The 24,490-nt window shown below is 35.0% G+C and overlaps 1 protein-coding gene and 1 pseudogene across 1 annotated transcript; both read left to right on the plus strand.

Annotated features, from left to right (window-relative positions):
• Positions 1-8,959: 8,959 nt before the first annotated feature.
• On the plus strand, positions 8,960-15,109 carry LOC126965745 (uncharacterized). Its single transcript, XM_050809504.1, has 4 exons — positions 8,960-9,036; positions 11,966-12,177; positions 13,548-13,728; positions 14,490-15,109. The coding sequence occupies exons 1-4, from the start codon at positions 9,003-9,005 to the stop codon at positions 14,675-14,677; spliced, it is 615 nt and encodes a 204-aa protein (XP_050665461.1). The 5' UTR covers positions 8,960-9,002; the 3' UTR covers positions 14,678-15,109.
• Positions 14,839-19,978, plus strand: LOC126965597 (uncharacterized; annotated as a pseudogene).
• Positions 19,979-24,490: the final 4,512 nt, after the last annotated feature.

Genomic DNA, 24,490 nt, shown 5'->3' on the forward strand with positions numbered 1-24,490 from the left:
ACTTCAAGCCGGCCCACATTCTAGCGCTCTACAAAGCGCAAGTCCGGCCACACATGGAGTATTGCAGTCATCTCTGGTCTGGCGCACTCCAGTATCAGATCGATCCATTTGACCGCGTGCAACGCAGAGCAACTCGAATTGTCAGGGACCCAGTGCTCTGTGAACGGCTGGATCACTTGGCGTTGCGTAGAGACGTCGCTTCATTGTGGGTCTTCTATCGCATTTATCACGGGGAGTGTTCCGAAGAGCTGTTTGACCTCATTCCTCCCGCCGAATTCCACCTTCGCACGACACGCCACAAGTTAGGATATCATCCCCATCAACTGGATGTGTGGCGGTCCTAGCGCGTACACCTTCCTTAATGGCCGGCAACGCTCCTGTGATTCCGCCGGTGTTGCAAGAGAATGTGGGCGGCGGTGATCACTTAACACCAGGTGACCCGTAAGCTCGTTTGTCCTCCTATTCCATAAAAAAAAGAGTGACGTTAAGTACAAGAAGAGGTAGTGACGCATAATAATATTAGTAAAGCCCATTTTTTTCAACCTACAATTAGGTACATTTATTATAATGAAAAAATAATTACTTATGTATAATAATATAATGATTATTTGTATAGCATATATCTACTAACTATAAAAAATATAATGTTATTTGTTATAATCACTGTCGACTGAAGTCTCGTGCCAGAGTTTGCGAGTCAACATGTCCTGAGGATGCCTGGTGTAGAGGCGAATCACGTGTCGAATTAACACTAAAGAAAACTCAAAATATTTGGATAATTATGGATTTCCGCAAAGTAACGCCTACTTCAATAAATTTTCCCCTTTTTGAGTAATGGGTATAGGCCTTCTCCAACTTGTTCCCGGCACCTATGTCCATAGCTCTCTTTATCTGTAAGTTTCCTACTGAAGCTTTTATATCTCCTATCCAACTTTTCCTAGGACACCCTTTGAAAAGATGGACCTGAGAGCCATACGAGAAGTACCAACAGGAAAAAGAAGAAAAGGGGTCGCTAAGTAATGAATGAAATTGGTAAGGAAATGTTGGTTATGTAGAGATGATGTATTCATGAGACAAATGTAGAAGTCTTAGAATATTTGGGTTTTTGAAGAAACCTGAGCGGCACTGCATTGTAATGCGCAGGGCGTATCAATTACCATCAACTGAACGTCCCACTCATAAAAAAAGTTAAAAAACACTTTTGTTTAAGAATCTGACATAACTTTGTCGTTTTAATGCAATAATATTATAGCAAAGTTAAAAATATTATAAGCCTTTAAAATTTAGTATGTAGAAACTGAAGTTATGACGAAATAAATCTATTCTGAACATCAAGATAAACCTTCCTCCAAACACCGTATTAGCAAAACGGTATGCAATAAAAGTTTAGTGGGTAAAGATTTTAGTAGGTAATGTTTTAATGGCGCTTTATTGCTCTACCGCTAGATGAAAAGGACCTTAACACACAACCAAGCCACATGCAGGGCCTTAATTGCCTCCACATTCACAGAGACGCTCATATCACGCCATATAATGACAAAAATAGTCTAAAAAGTGCCTTCGCATATGAGATGTTTTTTCATAACTCCGCGCGGAGCTAAATTACGAAATAAAAGATTAACTTTAAAGATCAATAAACTTAATAAATGATCTCAATAATTGTTGTATTACGGGCACAATAGCGCGGCGTCGTGAAACGCCATTAAGGCGCGAACATCATTAATTTTGTTCGCGGCTTTTTGACGTGAGCGCAATGGCGTCTGTCAGATTTGAAAAGCGGCGCTGCTGCCACCTGTTGGTAGCGCGGTGAATTAGACATCGAACCCCGCTGCGTCTCACTTGATAGTGCCACTGGAATGACTCGCCGCGAGATACATCTTTAATTGCAGTCACAAAGGTTGTTAATTTACGATAAAAAAAATAGACAATGGACCGATACAAATTTCTAATCGATTTGTATGTAACGGGTGTTTCTTAAGTCACCCAAATGATCTAGTGTGGGTTTCACATCAGGAAAAGTTGTCCTTAAGACCAGGCGAGTTTTCCTACACGACTCTACCGGAACGAGCATCGCATAGTAGAGCGTGACGGGGCAGTGTCATTCAATGTCCACAAAATAAAATAGTGAGCGCACCTTAAGAAGTTTTACACTAATTATCAGTGCTTATTCTTATGTTTGACAGCATAGTAAAATCTTTGAAAGTCCTAAGTGTCAGTTTTGATTTGTGTCATAAAAAAAAATCCCATCTCGATGAAACGCTGTATTTTTGTCCTTGGTCGTACCAAGGGACAAAAGTGGCCGATTCTCTCCCGACAAGACGACTTTTGTCCCTCGTACCAGGGACTAAAAGCGAGCTCTTTATCCAGCTGGGAAAAAAACGTATGAACCACGTGAGATAAGTAGGACATTGCCACCCGCGATTGTCACTATGTCAATATTCCGCGGGTGAGAACGACCTACTTTTCACCCTAGTTGCGTTATATACTATTTCCTTCTTTCCTTCCTCTGATGCTATAATATAACATGGGTTGCGGTGATCACTTAATTTGAGGACTCTATTAATACGTTTTTTGTATGGGAGTAAGTGATAGAACGAGCAGATGCTCCAGCTGATGCTAAGCAGCATCATCTGCCCATAATAATATGATTAGTAGCTAAAACTCAAGTGTAACCCCGATCACATCCTTTCTCTGGTCATACCAGCGCCAAGCAAAAAGTATGTTTGTGTATAAATTACTCTGATATATTTTGCTCTTACTCCGACTGAAGCTCGATCTAAGGTTGCCAGCTATTAGTCTTTTTCAATGCCCACAAAAGAAGCAACTCAGCAAGTCTAGTCTAGGTCTAAGGAAGTTTCCGCTTCAAAGGTACGTCGCAATAAAAATTTCGATGTACGTACGATTAGCGTTCATTTCTATTATCATTTCAGCCAAAAGACACTCATGCATGGATGAGGGCAACCCAGGGGTTGCCCTCATCCAACCCATTCCAGCAATCTTCATCAAATCATCGGTCTATGTTGTAGAAGAGCCTACCAACGCTGCGTCTTCTAGTACGTGGTCGTTCGAGGACTTTACTGCCCCTACGGCCATCTGTCCGTCGAGTTATATGCTCTGCCCACTGCCACTTCAGTTTCGCAATCATCAGGGATATTTCGGTGAATCTGGTTTTCCTACAGATTTACTCATTTCTAATTCGATCTCGCCTTCCTAATAAGGCCCATAGTAAGCGGCCACATCAGTTTCGAACCGTACGTCATCACTGGTACCACAAAATGAAAACTCGTCTAGTTGTCCAGTTCAATTTACATTAAATCTGCGAGTCGTATCATATTTGGCAGGTAGAAACTTAATTTAATACAAATGATTCACAGCATCAAGAATTTGCTCCACGAAGAACGATGCTATCCATCAAAATGCGTCTCAGGTGAAAAAATAAACTGGCAAAAAGTTGGTCCGCGTCTTGAGATTAGATTCCCTTTGGTAGCTAATTGCGTTTTATCAAATTAAAGCAATTCCGGCCGCGGTCGATGATTAATTATGTTTGATGAATAATTTACACTTGTTTTACTGAATAAACTCTTATGAATTGAGTTAATGTTTGTCATTAATTGTCTTTGGTGATCTGACTTTTAAGATATATTGCAATGTATTAATTCACTTTTGTATAGGATGGGACGTATCTTCAATGGAAGAATTTAAAACCTGAGGCCCTGTCCGCAAAAAGCTACGGCTAACGTTTTTAGTTAAAGATATCCCTTCCTCGTGACAGCTGTTGGTATTACATTTTACAATAAGATATTTAGATTTAGATTAACACGTTAGCAGCGGGCCATTTATAAAACATTAGTAGATATATCAACTCATTTAAAATGTTACCAACTGTGCTTTCATCTTGATTATAATTATTTGATGATGCTTATTTGTTGTGTTTCCTGATCTCGTTATTGTGAATTGCAGATTATTCAATTCTTTTGCAACAACACTTGGTAAACGTCATGTTTAACGACATTAAGTTCGTAAAGAGGCTTTGACATAAGAAGAAGAACTGTTAAGTAACTCTCAGTCCACCTTTTAAATATTATAACAACTTAGCCTACTTAATATAATATTATAAAAAATTTCATGGCCTGCGCAGAAACAGACAAGAACCATCCTTAACCACCTATTCATAAGCCTTCTTTGTCAAAGAAACTTTAATTATTTCTTGAATTTGTGCTCACTGAGTCCTAGTATACTGTCTGTTATTTTACTAACAGATATATTAGATCGTTAGTGATCTTCTCTCCATCCAGCCTAGTGAGCAGGCGGTCCGAGGTTCGAGTCTCCTTCCGAGACGCCCCGCGCCTGTGAGCTACATTTTCGGCCTCCAAGGCCCCCGCCCGGCTTCGCTGTAAAAGCCTTCAGGGGTATCAGCACAGAGGAGGTGTTTAATCGGTAGGGGGTGTTTACATCCGAGCCCGACATATGGGCCCCGTTTCGGGGTCTTCAATTCGTAAATGTATTTTACTCCTCTCGAAAAAAAAAATGTATGTTATTTTATTGTAAAATTAAATACCAACCCCATGAGGGAGCTCTTAACTCTAGTTAACTTATTAAATGGCACGTACATTTATTCTTTCATCTTGAATTGAATGAATTCAATTAACATTTTATTTAATGAGATAATATTCTTACATTATATTCAACGCGAGGAATATTATGTTTAAAGGGACATCCAGATTCTATTTGTGAGTGTAACTGTATGTGTATTCTTCTCAAAAATAATCTTATTAGTTGATATTACACGTTATTCGTAACATATTTTCAATCATTAGGGATTCGGCGGCGAGCGTTGGACTCACAAAAGCAATGATTGATGCACCCGTTTACCAGACGCAGTGGCTGAGTAAAAAACGGTTAATTAACTCGTTTGGCCGCCGCTCATTAGAATTATTAATCAAAGCGAGGCGGATAGTGATGTATCGAGGTTTGATTACATTAATGTCAGTTCTTTGGTAATTAAAACCACGCCAGGGTGTCTGCGGACGATTCAGAACAAGAGGTAAGAACAATGATAAAGGCTTCACTAATGAACACCTATGATAAATGGTTTTGCTAATTTCTAGGCAGGTGAGGCAATCAGGATTAATTTGATTCGTTTAGTCGTCGTTAATTTGATTCGTTATGATAGATTCACTTGTATTGAGTTTTTTGAAGTTATAATTATTTTGGCGCGTTTGGGAAAAATTATTAGAGTGAAGGTTTACGATGCGCGCACACCGTCACGCATATTCGACACCCTGATCTTAGTTGGTCATCTCGACCATTCATATCATACTTCAGCTACCATAAACCTCTTGTGACTCATAATAATATGTCTGCTGAACCACAACCAATAAATTTTAATATCCGTATAAGTTGTCAAAGAAAAACATTGTTCAAAAAATATTGTATAAAAAGGATTTATTGGTATTTTAATCAAACGTTATTTATCTTAATTATGCGAAATAATAATATTTTCATTTGTATTTAATGCCTTCTTTCTTCCAAAATTGTTTTTTGTCGATTTTTGTTTTTGTTAAACCAAAGAAGTAGGTAGAAAGAGGTAGTTAACTTCTTTTGTGCGTACATAAGTAGGTACATTCACAAACTTTTTCATATGTTTTATAATATTGTTTTTCTGAATCCTTTTACGAAATATACTAAAGTTGGAATGCAGTTTGATGCGATAGAAGTTGGTTTAGAAATTAATATTACTGCTTCATTGAAGTGATAACTTGTTTAAAAGCGGTGGACACTTTATCGAGTGAGGCGTCACAATCAATGACAGACTAACAATATTATACTAGTATGAAGACAAAAAAAAACATATACGTCTTTGGACGCCCGACAGAAGTGATAACTTAAACTAATACAAGTTTATTAATTGTTGCAATTGTTTAACTAGAGAAATACTTTGGTATTTCCAATTCTGTGCAGAGCCCACCAGTGATCACCGTCTGCTATGTAATCTTATAGCTTTAAACGAGCAATTCTTGTATATATATATATATATCTATATCTCGTTTAAAGCTATAAGATTACATAGCAGACGGTGAGTCAGATTATATATATATATAATCTGACTCTCGGAAACGGCTCCAACGATTTTCATTACAGAGAGAATTTCGGGGGCGATAAATCCATCTAGCTAGGTTTTAAATTTAAATAAAATGTAGTTTTATCCGTGTTCTAATGAGAAACAGCTACAATAACATTAGAATACAAAGGTCAATTTCGCCACTATATAGAAGACCCCGGTTCGAATCCAGATGTCCTATTAGTTTATTTTTTGTTCAAGTTTTGTACATTCTGAAAAATCCGAGCAAGGCTCGGTCGGCCGGATATAAATAAAATCTATCATTGATTAAAAAATATTTTTTTTTCTTAGTTACAATTGTGTATGCACATTATTGTTTAATCCTATGAAAGTAACAGTAAGAGTGAGAGTGGAGGAGCCTGCCAACCGCTGCTGTTTGCATGAGAGAAAGAGAAGCCAGACAGACTGGCGCCGCAACGCGTTACGTTACGCCGTAACGGTTTACCCTGCTTTAAGAAGTTTATACAACTTCTTTTAGGAAGAGAGAAGAACATCTTGAACGTAGATACAGCAAGATAGGAAAGGTAAGCAAATATTTTGTTACTGTAACTAATTTTGATCGAGAAGTCGTACACATTCAACCAAGTTAACTAAGTTAAAAAATGAGTAACCAGTGGGAGGCTCCTTTGCACAGGAAGCCGGCTAGATTATGGGAACGACAACAGCGCCTATTTCTGCTGTGAAGCAGAAATATGTAAACATTACTGTGTTTCAGTCTGAAGGGCGCCGAAGCTAGTGAAATTACTGGGCAAAAGAGACTTAACATCTTATGTCTCGAGATGATACGCCCCACCCAGTAGGGTGGGGCGTATCAATTAACATCAGCTGAGCGTCCTGCTCGTCTCGTCCCTAATTTTCATTAAGAAAAACTGAGTTAAAAAGTTAAGTTAAGCTATCTTAAGTCTTAACACTAGCTATAGTAATATCGGGTTCGTTCGTCTGTATTCTTGGTCTATGTAACTGAACATGATTCCAAGCATTAACACAATGCAAGTCTTAACTTTTAAATTAACAAGAGGATGGGAAGTCACCGATTAGGTATTTAGCTGAACGTCTTCTACTCCAACGCATTTATGAGCCGTTAACAAGTGGACTCGGTAAACAATAAACATTTCTGAATTTATACATCTTATAGCGCGTTAAGGAAATATTTTCAGATGAATTTATGTCACGCAAATTGGACACCCTGACGTTAGCTGGTCAAGTTACCTAGACCATTAATGTATCATACTTCAGATACCAAGCCTCTTGTAACTCATATGTCTACTGAACTACAACCAATGGGCGACAATTAAATCAATTTCAATACATAATTTCATTTTATATACAAGTTTGAAAATAAAATTTTAATTTCTCTCTAATTGTATAAAAATAATAATATTTACACGTTATTTAACTAAATTATGCGGTACACTAATATTTTTATTGGTTGTATCTAATACCTTCTTTATTACAATATTGTTTTTTCTACAAACGTAAAATAGCATGAGGAATAAAGTTTTTTAAGGATTTTTATTTTATTATGCCAAAGAATAATTCTTGCGTGCGGTCATAAGTGCTCACACACTTTTTTTTAATCATTTAAACCTTCTAACAGATATATCAACAATTACTATAACTGCGGGTATATGAGAACGGAATCTTAAAAGATTAAGTATTATTAATAAAATAATGTATTCAAGTGTTAAATCTGACATTGTGTACCGGTCTAGCCTATAGCCTATTGTTACATACCAAGAAAACGAAATATATAAAACTTCCTGCACCAAATGTAGATGCGAATATCTTTTTAAAGGGAGAGCTGGTAAAACCGATGGAATCTGCCATATTTTTGGCATTACTCTGGATTCTAAATTAAAATGGCGCCCCATTATTGAAGGATTGGCTAAAAGAACTAGTTATGCAGCTTATGCGGTTTTTTTTTTAACGAAAATAATAGACAAGACGAGCAGGACGTTCAGCTGATGGTAATTGATACGACCTGCCCATTACAATGCAGTGCCGCTCAGGATTCTTGAAAAACCCCAAAAATTTTTAGCGGCACTACATCTGCGCTCGTCATTTTGAGACATAAGTTAAGTCTCATTTGCCAAGTAATTTCACTAGCTACGGCGCCCTTCAGAAAGGAACACAGTAATGCTTACACATTACTGCTTCACGGTAGAAATAGGCGCCGTTGTGGTACCCATAATCTATCTATCTATCATCTATCCTGTGCAAAGGAGCCTCCCACTGGTGCAAAGGTTCAAAAGATTCTAAGATTACATAGATAATTGCGTGTCTAATTTACTAACTGATCAAATTTTTGGAGCAACGGATGATTATGGAATGTCCTTATATGTATATAACACGTCATTGTTCACTTTACAACATACCGAGCCTTGCTCGGATTTTTAAGAATGTACAAATGGAACAAAAAAAAACTATAAGAACATCTGGATTCGAACCGGGGCCTTCTGCTTTCCGGATCAGCCAATGTCCCATCTGAGTTATTACAGTCTTGTATATAGTTGCAAAATTTACCTATAAATTAATTAAACTAAATTTTTTAAATTGAAACCTAGCCGGATCGATTTATGTACCCGAAATCCCCTGTGTACTAAATTTTATGAAAATCGTTGTAGCCGTTTCCGAGATTCAGATTATATATATATATATATATATGTATACAAGAATTGCTCGTTTAAAGATATAAGATTATATCATTGCTTTAATACCAAAGGCAAAAATACTGTCAAAGCCTGCGACAAAAACACAGTTGTACAAAATTGCCGCCTCTGGCAATGAGATTTATTCTCAAATGAATGTTTAATGCTGTTATCCTTTCGTCATACATTATCAAGTCATTCAATTCATTACTGTTCCTCGCTCCGTACTCATCATGTATTGTAAGATTCAAACACTGCTTATTTTTGGTAAATATAACAATTTATTTATTACCTATTCTTTATTATCTACATATTCTATTTTGTATCCTATTTTGAATAAAAATATTTGAATTTGAATTATAAAACAAAGTCCTCTGTTGCGTCTGTCTGTCTGTCCGCGATAAACCCAAAAACTACTGTACCGATTGTCGTACTGTTTTCGCCATTTGATTGCGTGACTCGGGGAAGGTTTAAGTATATATTTTGTTTACTTTTGTATATGTTCGTTTGAGGTGTCGGAAAAAATAAGTCGTCTGGGAGCTTTCAACGAAAACAGTATCTACACCCATTGAGATATAATTAAATAATTAGTGAAGGAATTGTGTATCTTATATAGGTCTACAGAAAAGTCTGAGATTATATACTATATCCATTTTAATACTTTAAAAATTTGCAATTACATAAAAAGCGGTAATGTAAAAGCTGTTTAGACGAATACGATATTAATCCTTATCAGTTTATTACTACGTAATGTTATAAAATCATTAATTTTAGATGGCTTTAGACTACATTATTCCCAAATACATACATCATTTCATCTAGTCTGTTAAAAATAGTGAAAAATTGTGTGTGTACTAATGAATGCACGCAAGAAGTTATACTTCTCTGGCGTAACAAAGCAAAAATCCTTAAAATTATTTATTCCTCCTGCTATTCTTGGCTCAGTTGGTTAGAGCACCGGCACGGAACGCCAGAGGTCGTGGGTTCGAGTCCCGCATCGTTCATAAAATTATGATTTTCAAATTTTATTCATAGTTTTAGCTGAAACACACATTTATCCAGCAACGCATTTCGGCTATCACAGCCGGTATTCGTAAAAGGTATACGTGAAAGAGAAAGCATGAATAACCACTGACTTACAATAGACTAGCGTATAGACAACAAAATTTAATTTAATACACCTCTTATGCAAACCTTTACCTTTAATATTAATAAAATACTATTATTTATATACCTATTGATGATTATTGGTTTTAAGTCGGTGCCAAGTTCTAAATAAAATAAAACTTAAATATTATAAACAGCTTACTTACTGTAATTATTTACTATAACAGTTATATTAGTTACTAAAACATAAATGACTTTCTTAATGATACCACAGATTGGGAATGGAGTGACCGCCCTCAGGCTATTAAATAATAAGTTTAATTGTACAATATTACTTTGTAAACATATTTATTCGATGAAAAAAAAAAGCCCGCTGAGTTTGTTGCGCCCATTCTTCTTAGGTCTGAGGCATTCATTTTGGAATGGGTGGTAGTTTTTGACTTTCAATAAGTGATGTCACATCCTATTTTGAATAAAAATATTTGAATTTGAATTAAGGTTGTCTGGCCACCTTTTGTTTTATAATATACTTGCTGACCCGACAGACGTTGTTCTGTATATAATAAATATAATAATGTTTTTCTATGAATTTGTCCATAATACGAGTATATCATAACATCAAGAATTATTTGATTGTTTTTGTAATGAAATTGTTTCACTGCAGAATTGTTTGATTGTTCTGAACGACGGGGGCCACATCAAAGGATAAGCAAAATTGTTGTTTTTATTTCATTCCGAGCATTTTCATGTTTATTTACCTTTTAAACCTTCTCTGGACTTCTGGTCAAACCGTGCTTCAATAAATTCTCTCATAGAAATTATGTATGGACATGTGTCCAAAGGAAAAACAAATTTGTTGTTTTTATTTAATTTAGCAGCATTTTCCTATTTATTCACCTTTTAAACCTTCTTTGGACTTCCACTAATAATTCAAGACCAAAATTAGCCAAATCGGTCCAGCCGTTCTCGAGTTTTAGCGAGACTAACGAACAGCAATTCATTTTTATATATATAGATAAAACCTACGTCACATTCACGCGGCGATGTGAGTCGCGGGCTGCGTAACTTCCGGCGGTCGGCACGCGTCACCATCTTTTCGACCCTCAACCGGAACCTTGTCTTCTCCACCAAGTACTGAACCATGTCGGAGGCCTTGGTGGTGTAGTGAAAGCGAGAGACGTAGATATACGTCACTGGGACTACGGGACGCAGTTCAGTCCTATCGGTGCTGTGCCATTTTGAAGCCTCCTCTTCTTCCGCTCCACTTTAATGAAGCCATCCTTGTCGCACACAGCAATTCATTTTTATATATATAGATACATAGATAGATACATATAAGCTGTTTATTAAAATTATCTAAGTGTAAATTAATGTCTATCTTCATGACTATTTTTTATGTTTTCTCTAAAAAAATAATAACTTCGAGTTTTCAAATATTACACTAGCTAAACGGACAGATTTTGTTCTGTAAAAAATTAAAGCTGTTCGTTAGTCTCGCTAAAACTCGAGAACGGCTGGACTGATTTGGCTAATTTTGGTCTTAAATGAATTGTGGAAGTCCAGAGAAGGTTTAAAATGTGAATAAATATGAAAATGCTCAGAATTGAATAAAAACAACGATTTTGATTTTATTTTGTTGTGTCCCCCATCGTTCAGTAATATCAAATTGAAACCTTATAAATAGCCAGTATTTCAGGTAAACTCTGTTTTGTAAGTAAGCAACATCATGTGTAATTAATAGAAAATAATAATATAATTTCATTCATACCGAGCATTTTTTTATTTGTTTTATTAAAAAAAGGATCCTAACGTTTGCCAGAACGAAGTGTGCCGGGTCAACTAGTTATAAATAAAAATTCATTAATAAAATAATTAAACTTGGACCGAATTGATCGAAAATCTTATCTATCCATTCTCGAATCCACCTGAAGACACACAGAAAATAACATTAAAATCGGCCCAGCTGTCTGGGAGGAGTTCGGTGACAAACACACGCACAGAAGAAATATACATATAAAGATTAGATTCAATTTTGTGTGCGCTTAAAATATAAAATTTTCAAGTTGTTATTATTAACGACAATTTTCAGGTGCGTTAACTCTTTTGACTCAAACGAGATTATCATCAGGAAAGTCCGCCAAGAATGCTGAAATGCCGAACTGTCAAAACTTCTCAGCTGGAGTCATATTAAACGAAAATGACGTCCACGGCACTTGGCACCTCTTGCATTTCAGAACAGAACAGTCAAGAGGTACCAGCGTTGACAAACATTGCGTCGAATTCACACCAATGACAGATACGGTAACTTGATTTATTTTACTTTATGACAATAAGGGACGAGACGAGCAGAACGTACAGCTAATGGTAATTGATACGCCCTGCCCATTACAATGAATTGCCGCTCAGGATTCTTGTTAAACCCAAAAATTCTGAGCGGCACTACAATTGCGCTCATCACCTTGAGACATAAGTTACGTTAAGTCTCACTTTCCCAGTAATTTCACGGCGCCCTTCAGACCGAAACACAATAAAGCTTACACATTACTGATTCACGGCAGAAAAGGGCGCCATTTTGGTACCCATTACCTATCCGGCATCCTGTGCAAAGGAGCCTCCCACTGGTAGAACCAATACGTTGGTAGAGTCTTTGGATTGTACCTATAGGCTACTTCGATATGCATTGCTTTTTAGATTTGTCAGTTGAACCTTACGGGAATGCAGTAAGGTATAATTTGCATTAAGAAATTTTTCATTATCTTGCTGCCTAAGAGTAATATTTGTATGGAATTGTGCATCAAGGGTTATTAGATAACGACATATAGTTAATCGTTATAAAAGACATCATTTCGATAGCAAAAATGCAAGATATTTCATAATAATAATAACATTTCAAATTTAGAAATTCATAAAAAACAAAATATTTATGAAGTGAAGTACCGTGTTTCCCAACTGTTTTATGTTATTTAAAACATTTGCAATTATCGAATGAACTTAAAAAGGAATCCTTAGAAGATATGACACTTGTACCCGAAACAGTGTTGTAGTTTGAAGCTATACTTTTCCTGTCAGAATGTCAAAGTTCATTTTTGTTGACACTTTTGAATGTTTGAATAGCAATCAGGAAACATCTTTTACTTTACATTCTACTATTTTAAATTTTTAACCGAAAGCAAAACCAACTGAATATTATTTATAAATTATTATAGAGGTCCGGACAACATGTTTCTAGATACAGACACTATAGACAAATTTCATTTAAATTTAGAACTATCAGGCTGGATTGCATGTTGTTATAGTTGTTATAGTTATAACAGCTGTTATAGTTAATGTTTAAGTCAAATTTAACGTTAACAGTAACGCTCACTTTAAAATAGATTTTACTGTATTCTTTGACATAATTTAAGGTAAAGTTTTTTATTTAAAATATTTATTTGAATCTTTTGACAAGTCGCTATTTAGCGATTTAACATTAACAATACCTTTAACCAGCGAAAATTGGACGGTTACAGTTAATGGTTCACAGTTAATGTTATGACGTCATAAAAAAATTGTATAAAAATGGTGCCACACATTTTTGCTTAACCATTACTTTAACATGTTTGTTATTACTAAAGTTGTGCAACGCAGCCTTAATTAATTTAATTTAGGCAAATAATCCACAATTTTTTTAGGAGAGAAAGGACCTCGAGAATCAAATCAGTCAATACGTCGAAAACCTGCAATGGGAGAACTTGTCCCTGAAGATGCAGATACCATGTTCTCAAGTCAACTTAAATAAAACCAGGAACTACTACTTGGAGAGACTGGAATCCAACGGTTCATATAGAACACTGCAGATGCCACAGCGAAGCGGTAAGATTATCAGAAACAACATCTATATCTACAAAGTGAAAACTTCTTTAACCGCCTTGGGCAATTTTTGGAAGGGGAAATTCTCGTTAGTTCGCGTTACCGAAATGCTTATAGCAGTATATCTGTAGCTATACAGCTGACGTATTGTGCAACATTAGGACTGTGTATATCTTATAAGTGAAATTGAATTGATTTAGTTAAAAGCTCAATGTGTGTACTGTGCATTGTTGAAATATAGTTTTTGTTTGAGTATTGAAAATAAGCCTTAAAAATAGTTTGAAATCAATAATTTATTTATCCTGAAACATATAAAACTATGTAGGTAGGTACCATAGGCAGTTATGTTCATGCAAACGAGCGCTTACTTCTAACCAACCTAGCCTAACATTCTTTAAAATTGTTTTACTATGAATCTGGGATTCCAACCAGAATAATATTTTTGTCAATGAAAATAGAATTATCAAGCTTTGTTTTAAGCTAAGATCCAGGTACAAATATATTTGTATGTGGCCCAAGGCCTATACTGTACTGGTCATTCTCCTTTAAATTTTTAATACTAAAAGTTCTAAGGTATCACTTCTATCGGTCTCTGCAACTACCAATTTTATTGGTTATTTTTCTCAAACATTCTTTAAATTGAATGGTTGAAATATTATTCTGTGTTAATGTTAAATTGAAGAATCTCGAATCGAGTTTCTACAATTTTTAATTTTAATTTAATTTCTAGTTTTAATTATTAATACATTTGATTATTCTTGCAGCAAGACTCGATTTGGCTGACTTCCATCGTTATCCGATGCGTTTGAAAATAATTGAGAAGCAATATCTAGGAATGATGGATTGTCATGAAAAGTTTGTTTTCCTTTTGGGAAAGCAAGCACCTACAGATAAGGCTATTGATGATCGCCTGCAGAAGATGATAGAATCCTTTTGGCCCGAAGATAATTAGAATATTGTAATGATTATTCAACATTTACAACAAGTTATGTATAAGCTGTTACCCGGGACTTAGATTTGATTTGAGGTTTACCCATTTAGGTATTGATTTGAGGTGTGTTTGAGATATTATATTAAATTTACGATATTTTTAAACTATTTATATAAACATGTATGGTCAATTTAGTGTATAATCTTATGATAAATACGGTGACGGAGGGAGCTATGAATGTGTTACGCAGTATTGGTGTATTTAAAAGTAGATCTTAGATAGTTATCAAAATGCCACTATGAGTATTAGCGCAACAAGCGATCCCATTTCGTAAGTCTAGTTAGTGGGTCTAAGTGGTATTTCAGCTGTTATTCTGGGTGCTATGGCCGCTCATCATAAATTTCCAGAAACTGACACTGAAGAACACCTTAATAAAATATTTTAAACATTTAATAGATTTCATTTTGAAAGAAAAAGAAAAACATTTATTCATACACATACAAAATAACAAAAATGAAGCAAATAAATATAAAAACGTGTGAGGTTTAAAAAAGGAGCCACTCAGCATGTGTATAATGTCAGCATAATACAAAGGTGTTGCAACGCTGATTTTCAAGTGGGACACCTCTCCTGAATAAAATTGAATTTACTAATTAAAAATAAAAAACAGTTACCTACTACTAAACTTAAAAACTAGATCAAAACATACAGATTATAAAAAGTAATAACAAATTAGAACAAATTATTGTTCATACTCATGCCATTATGCAGAAGACAATATATTGCAGGGGAATTTTTCATCACTGGTGTGGGATTATCTTGTGGAACTTGTAACTATCATTCATTCACAGGAGAGAGTTCTCTGAAGGTTACTTACTCCAGTTGGCGTATCTTGTTTATTTCTGGGTTGGCTAACTATGGTTCATTGTGAATGTTGGTATGATGTCATTTTATCTCTATTACATACACGAAGTTTCTGCAGTAGTATTTTCTTTACTTTTACAATTTTGAGTAAAAGGCATAAAGGCATTTATTTTCTCAAAATTGATTCCTATAGAACAATTTTTGATGTCATTTTTAATATACTACCACCCCGATAGTACTACCGCTTCGGAAACAAATGGCGCTCTGAGAGAGAAGAAGCGGCGCAAGAAACTCTCCCAGCACTCTTTTTTTGCGCTCATAATCTAGCCCCAGACTATCAGATCACTTAGATATTCAGCTGTGGAGTAGTAGTTTTACGACAAAGCGATTTTTTAATAAAAAATTTAAACTTATTTATAGATAATGCCTGAACAGTGGCTGGGAATTTATTAGACATTATGAACGGACAAAATTCGAGTAATTTTTTTGCAAAATAGCATCTTTCTTGAATTTTGTATTCTCTACTTCGATAGAAACCTAGATACAATGCCCAAGTTACGGCACTGATGACAAGCCTGAGTGAAGTACAATAATTGAAGTTTCACAAATTGTAGAAATAAATGTTCACATGTGTTAATAATATAGTTTTTTTTATGAAAATAAGGCATGAGACGACCAGGACTTTCAGCTGATGGTAATTGACGCCCTGAACGTTACAAGTACCGCTCAGGATTCCTGAAAAACCCATAAATTCTGAGTGGCACCACAATTGCGCTCGTCACCTTGATACATAAGATGTTAAGTCTCATTTGCCCAGTAATTTCACTTGCTACGGCGCCCTTCAGACCGAAACACGATAATATTTTAACATTATTGCTTCACGGTAGATATACCGCTGTGGTACCCATAATATAGCCGGCATCCTGTGCAAATGGAGCCTCCCACTGTTTAACTTATCTACAGAATGTTACAAATATACATAGAAATGCGAAATCGGTGTGTACTGCGACTGAAAATTTGACTACAAAAAGTATTTTTTTTAATTTCAGTTATTTGTTTTGCAGTCGTTGTATCAATCTTGAATTGTTACTTCCGGACTTCTTAACATCTTTTACTCAGTAGGTACTTAATGATGGTCTTCTTAGAAGAATGCGTGCCCAAATGGACTTCACCTGCTTCCTGAACACTTCAGTGCACACCTGCACTATTTTGATTATTTAATCTACTTTTTATGTTTGTTATTATGAGAAAGACAGACGAGAAGTGCAGGACAGCTCAGCATTATTTCAACAATCAAATCAAACGAAATCAAAAATTATGCTAATCTTGCACTCAGCTCAGTCTTACGCTTATTAAAGTCTGAGCAAAGTCTAAAAGTACGCTCTATAGAATTTAGAGTAAGTCTATGCTAATATTAATGAATTAGATGTCACGTATGAAACATAATGTTCCCGCCATAATTAATCGTGAACAGAGTCAAATGATTTAAATGGACAATCAAAGTGCAATTACGTAGTAGTGGTTCACCAACGCAAGGGTCGTATGGAGGGTTGTAATGACTGTAACAGTTTTATATTATTGAGTATTATAACAGAGCTTGGAAATTCATATTATTGTTCTATATTCGAATTTTGAATTGGCTTTTGTCAATGGCTATTGTATGTTTTTTTTAAAGTTAGATACGGTGGTCGAAGTCTAGGTGTATACTATGTATTTTTTTATAAAAGAGAGTGACAAACGAACGTACGGGTCAATATCAAAAACATCAAAGAAGCGTTACCGTCCTGTAGCAAGGTGTACGTGCTTTTTTTAAGATATTTATAATTATTTATTTATTCATAAAGGCTTACCACTGTATAATAAAATAGTTTAAATGTACTTAAATTATAGTTAGGCACAAAATACATTACTATACTAAATACATGTGACATTTTAAGAACAAAAGTTTTTTTTTTAAATTAAGAAAATTTGAAAAGAATATATCAATGTTTTCATCTATATTGAAAATACTATTATATAATTGTTACATTAGCTGTAGGGGAGAGTTTAAGCCGTAATAATATAATTACTGTGGTGGAATTTAATTATATCATAAGCACTCTTTGACAATCGGCGTAACAGAGACCTTTAAGTGGATATGGAGTAGTATGTCTGGCTGAACACGAAACGGTCACTCATGTGCAGAAGAGGCCAACTTACGGGCAAAAAACCAAAAAGTAAATACGAAGTCGCACCGAGAAATCTGCCAGAACGTCGTAACTGTTCTGAACTTCTGGTAGGAGCTGGACTGGTTGGAGTAACTGGCAAACACTGCATGCAAAATGGACCCGACTGAGTGTTTTTTTTTATTTATTCAGGCACCAAACAATCATTTACAGATAATTTGTTATGTTTTTTTTAAACTGATAACCCATATTTCTAGGATTAATACACAAATAAAATTTGAAAAACAAAGTTTTATGAACGATGCGGGATTCGAACCCACGACCTCCGGCGTTCCGTGCCGGTGCTCCGGTGTGTTTTTCAAATTTTATTTGTGAATCATTTATACGTCTAGATAGACTGTGACAGCTGAAACATCGAAAAAATTGGGTTAAGTTTATTGAGCAATTCACGCACACTAACACAAAGTACCATAAAAATCGCGAGTGTAAGACGTAGCTTGTCACGCACACTAAACTAATATTGCTGGACTGTTTTTATCGGTTGTCTAACAGCAAGAGACTCTGTCTAGACCAGTAAACACACCTAGACGTATAAATTATCTAAGATTTACAGATATAGTGCAAAGTTAAAGTAAGGATAACTTGAGAAACATAGTGCCTATAGCTAAAAACTAGACAAAATAAAGACAAGATAAATTATTTTGCAATTCAGTTCACTAATTAAGGCAACTTCTTAACAACAGATTGTTCAAATGTGGATAATTGGTAAGTATGTGAAAATTGTCGCTAATAAAATAAAACAGATGAAAAATAAATATAAGAAACATTACAATTTATTTGGAATATAAAGAGCTCTAACTTTTCACCAAATTTAGTGGTGTTTTTTTTTGTATAAGATACAAATGGAAAATCAATAACTTGGTTATTTGAATTGTTCACATAAATTTTAAGGTTATATATATCAAATGAGTGTTAGAACAAAAGTTGTAGATCTTTTTATTGCCTACAACTTTGCTATTTAACTTTTTTCAGTAAAACTTGTACTTTCGCTGGAAATCGAAATAAACCGTTTTGTACCCTTAAACCCCCCACTTCTACTTCCCGACATCAGATCCAATGGGTTTCATCGTAGTATTATTAATTTTGTCACTATTTATCATTTTCAGAGGCTTCAGCACTGATCTATTACATTACAATATACCTACAATCAATTACCCAAATAATTTTAACTTGTTAATGTTCTTTAGAAGTCCAATCATTAACAAATTAATAGTTGGAACTTAGTCATAACGGCGTAGGTTGTAGACAAATACAAATATGAAGCAGTCATAAAATCAAGTGAAGCGTTACGTGCCCGGTTCCACCCCACCGACTGTGGCACACCACTCAAATTAAGTGTGGCTTGATCGACACTCATTTTCGGTTACAATTAACCACACATTTGAGTGAAAGTCAACCACCTACTCCAATTGATTTATTGTGTTTCACGAATTGCTATTGTATATTGAAACTTTTATTACAACTAGTTGATCTATGTTTCTAGAAGTGGCTATATTTTTTATAAGATGGTAGTTATAGTAAGACATAAGTGGGACATGGTGGGAGGCTCCTTTGCACAGGATGCCGGCTAGATTATGGGTACCACAACCGTGCCTATTTCTGCCGTGAAGCAGTAATGTGTAAACATTATTGTGTTTCATTGTGAAGGGTGCCTATACATGGACCAATGTAATATGTTTTTACAAACATATTAGATATAACTTAGGCATGAATTTATGAATGTTTTGTATACGAGCCCATACAGACAGCCCCCTATGAAGAGGCTGACTGAGCGCAGAAGAAACAGTCGTTAATGTTCTGCTGAAGTGCAGAATGGACACTAACTACATGGTGAAGTACCTTGAAGCCGACGTATGGATTAATTTCTTTCCGCGGCGTTTTCAGGCCGGAACTATCTATTTTCGAATGGGTGGAAGATTATACGTTCAATAAAATACTATTTCGAATAAAACTTACGAATTTGAAATAGAAATGTACAGATATGATGTTATTGTTATAAAAAGGTTCCATTTAATAAGCAATATTATTCTTAATTGAAAGTTGTTTTTGTATGGCAAAGCACAACCAGCCCAATATCTGAGTGAACTTTTAAATTAGTGGTATTTTCCGATACGATGCCAAGAAGTGCACGTTAGTGATTAATTGCAATGTAATTATCAATTTATATATAATAACCCTATCTTCAACTTTTAAAGAAACAATAATAAAATATGACTATCAATGGATATAAATATTCAAATGTTTTTATTTAAAATCACTTAACCGTCAAAATTACCACCCATACAAAATATGCATCAGACCTGAGAAAAACGGGCGCAAGAACCTCAGCGTGCTTTTTTAATAAATAAATAATTTCGTTCGAATATAATAACGTGCAATAAAATTTATTATTATATAGTCTGAGTGCGGTCACTCCATTCCCAATCTGTGTATCAATAGGAAAGGCATTTATGTTATAATAACCTTTAGCTCAGAAACGTTTTTTAACAATTCTTTTGAATCTCATAACACATTTGTTTCGTGAATCTTCTGGGACCATGTTGCAAAAGCATATACATCGCCCAACAAAAGATTTACTACAGTGTATAAAATACATAAATACATGTTTAATATAATTTATCGACCAATTGAGCCACACTTATAATAAAGCCAACATAAATAATAATTGATCGCTTCCAGTATACAATGATCAATGAGTGTGGCGTGTGCCGGAGAGGGTGCAACGTTGTTCATTTGTCTAAACGCGGCAGCAGTTGAAGGGTACTCGACTAAGGGCTGGGAAAGTGTTGCACTTTACAAAAAGTTAAAACCAAGTTGCGAGTCCTCAAACACAATTACGTTTCCGCTTTGTCTATAAGTACTCGAATCGATCATACTTCTATACAAACATAGTATGACGATTACTACCCTGATTGACTGTGTACGTTCAAAATTAATAATAGTATTTATTTGTCTCATTATTATCTAGCCTTGTATGGAAACAAAGATGTAATTAAAAAAAGCAAATGTAAATTGCTACATAAAAACAATTAATTGAGTAGATTATTATTATTTGCAGAGGGTGGCTATTTGGCTAGTCTTGATTGGGTCCTAGTACCACCGCGTCTAGAATTGAACTATTGTGTTAACCATTCATACTTATAGCTCGTCGACAAGCCCTGCCGCATGTACGAACCCCAATTGCAGAGCAGATTAAGAGGCGTTTCATCGGCCTCAAGGCAAAATCTGCAAGTTCTTTCGTATTTTGTTCCGACCACACTGAGATTCTTATGTGCAGTACGACAGTACCCAGTTACCATCCTGGTGAGTATGCATAGGTTTTTCCTACTCAATGATAAGGCTTCATTCGCGTTTCTGTTTCTGAGTAGGTACAGTAGATGCATCAATCCACGCACACCGTAAATAAATAGAGGTATTTTGCAAGCAATTAATAACGATAATATAAAATATAATAACATTAATTTTAAATGCATGAAGCAGAGTTTCTGGTTACAGGATCATCCTGCCACCACAAGTAGCGCCCGTTCACGAGCATGACGCGTGGACCAACCATCGCCTCCCTCGACCATATTTTAGGGAAGGGAATGACCCGTCCTACGTCACCGCCACAAGCAGTGAAATTTAAGTATCCCAACATTTAGTTCTAAACTTAATTTCTACCTATCTATCTAATATACAATTTGATCATAATTTAATCGATTGAACTGACAAACACTGATAACTTCACTAATATTAGTAACATAATAAAATATAGGTATGTACCTAGTAAGGTTGTATTTTTTTATGACAACAAGGGACGAGACGAGCAGGACGTTCATCTGAGGGTAATTGGTACGCTCTGCCCATTACAATACAGTGCCACTCAGGATTATTGAAATTCCCAAAAATTCAGAGCAGCACTACAACTGCGCTTAAGACATAAGATGTTCATTCGCCCAGTAATTTCACTAGCTACTGCGCCTTTCGAAACGACACACAGAAATGCTTACACATTACTGATTCACGGCAGAAATAGGCGCCGTTGTAGTACCCATAATGTAGCCGGCATCCTGTACAAAGGAGCCTCCCACTGGTAATGGTGGTGGTATCATTATAACGGCAGTGACTGTAGGTATAAGTTGGAGACTATTACAGGAACATCCGGCCGTCATTAAAACTTCAAATTGCCACTAACCCAACTAAGTGATACGAATCTTTTGAGAACATAAAAGAAAGCGTAATTTCCCACTATTGTGACTATCGATGAAAAACTTTTTCAATTACTTGTATTTACGTACGAAGGCGCTACTAATGTTAGTTGTTAGTCATGCTATCAAATACTTAGGAACATGTTTATTGTTGTACCTACTTCTAATGTATGTGCTCCTAGTACATAGTAAAGTTGAATAGTAAAGAAGTTTCATTTAGGGGCTATCACTAAATTATGTCTGGTTCTATGCAGGTTGTATAATATTGTATAATATTTTTTTCAAGTAGGCTGTTAGTAAGTTGTTATAAGATAGATGGGCTGGGAGTTTCTTATCAGTTCTTCTCCCCATATCAAAGTCCTAACGAACTGATGTATTATGGATCGATAAATTATGGAATGAGTTCTATTTCTCTAGTTAAGTTTATTGCCGCCACACAAATTTCAAAATGATGCCAATAATTAATGACAATCAAACAAACTAAAATCAAACCTACTCTTGTAGTGTTCCATGATCAAATCCTGCAATTGTTTCTTTAAAAATTTGTATTACAAATGGCCAGTCCAGAATCTTTCAATATGGCTCACGTATTACACACAAAAGGCACAGGTGACCGTTCAGTTTAGGCCCAATTGACGTATGTAATATATGAATCTGAGAAAAAAGAAAGCTATTGAATTACATGTATAGAAATATATTTGTTTAGCATAGGGAGTGGCAATAACATAACATATTGCACAACAATTGCTTTTTGACGTTTTTTTCAGTTTAATATTTTACAAGTTATAAAATGTATAGCAATTGTACCCAAATTATGTTAATTTCATTAATTAATTCTATAGATCGGGCAGCGAGTTATAATTATATAACATATTTCGGGAACACTTGGCATGTCTTATGGCTTGGCAAACGTCATGAAGCTACATCAGTTCGTAAAGGGGCTATGACATGGAGAGAAGAAGTGATAAGAAACTCCCAGACCATCTTTTAAATCATATAACAACTTAGCCTACTTAACAGGGGCGTGCATTAGTTTTGCAGTAAGGAAGGCATTGTGGATCTAAATAATCGTAGTTGAGCTTAGGTAGGTATTTAGCATCTCGCGTAAGGAAAAATTTTTTGAGTGGGTGTTAAATAGAAGTTTGGTTAAAATATCGGAACCGAATTAAACTAAATTAACTTTAACACTAGTGCTATATTTATTTAGATTCATAACAAAGTAGGCGCTGCCTACTTGCCTATATGATATGCACGCCCCTGCTACTGAGTAATGTAATATTATACAATGTAAGGTGGCCTGCGCAGAAGCAGACAAGGACCATGCATCATTATCCTCTGTATTATAATCTACTATAGGTACTAAAGTAACCATCTATATCCTTTTTTAACAAACATAAGCCTTTAAATAATAATGACTTACCGCCGCACTCCTAGTCGTTTATTATCTTAGTGCTAAGGAATACTTAGCTAAGTATCTATTAATCTACTAAGGAGAGTTATATCCCAGAGATGTCACTTTTGGTTTCCTTAGCTAAGGAAACATGTAAGTAAGCATTTAGCTGAACATTCATTATATCGAAATACTTATCATATTATCATATCATATTATCGAAATACTTATTTTTGTTTTTTTTTAAAGCAATGACGTTCTATACATATAGACACTCACTAATGCACCACATACAAAATCAAAGTCGCAATATGGCACATGCCACAAATGACACCATAATAATCTTGGACTATACATTTTATTGCTATGTCTATATATTTCTGCGTTTACTCCAGTTTTTTTAAAATATTATTGGTAAATAGGCAGGAATGTAAACACTATTTCAGTTTCAGGTGCGTATTTTGAATTTAGAACGCGATTTGGACTGTGACATCAGTGGAGTAGCAGTTAGGTATTTTTTAAACTCAGGCGAAAAAGAGGGCTGCTACCAATTTTACATTCTTCAGTCTGTCCCCATTTTCCGATCAAGATCTGTTCAGTTGGAGGTTTTTTACGTTTTTAATCAAAATTCACACTCATATTATGAATTGAAAAGTTTGTATGTTTATTTATTGGCTTGTGTTTATGTATTTTGTTACTTCTTTACGTTCTAAAGGGATTTGGATAGAATAAGCTTACCTACCTTTAATGAGAGAAACTAATACTAAAACATAATATTTTTATTTACATAATATAATTAGTTAAACTTATTAAATGTTAAGTTCCTTGAAATAACTAAAATTTGCCTTTTAGACTTAGATATCTTTCCATGGTATCTTTTTGGTATATGTGGTATAAGCGCACATCAACTTATATTTGTATGACAGCTTTTGTCAAATTTTTTATTGTGGTTGAATCCAAAAAACTTAAATCATTTAGTGGTGAATTATAAATATGCCTATTTGGTTTGTAAATTTCAAAACACTATTCCAACACAATAGACATAATATGCACTAAAAAGTTTAAAAATAATTGCGTATTTTATACAATCTAATTAATAAATCTAATTCTAGTAACGATTATTGTTATTTTTGAACCGGTGTCCTCTCGCCGCGGCCCTGCTTTCGCC

This window comes from Leptidea sinapis, chromosome 8 (assembly GCF_905404315.1).
Source record: "Leptidea sinapis chromosome 8, ilLepSina1.1, whole genome shotgun sequence".
NCBI lineage: Eukaryota > Metazoa > Arthropoda > Insecta > Lepidoptera > Pieridae > Leptidea > Leptidea sinapis.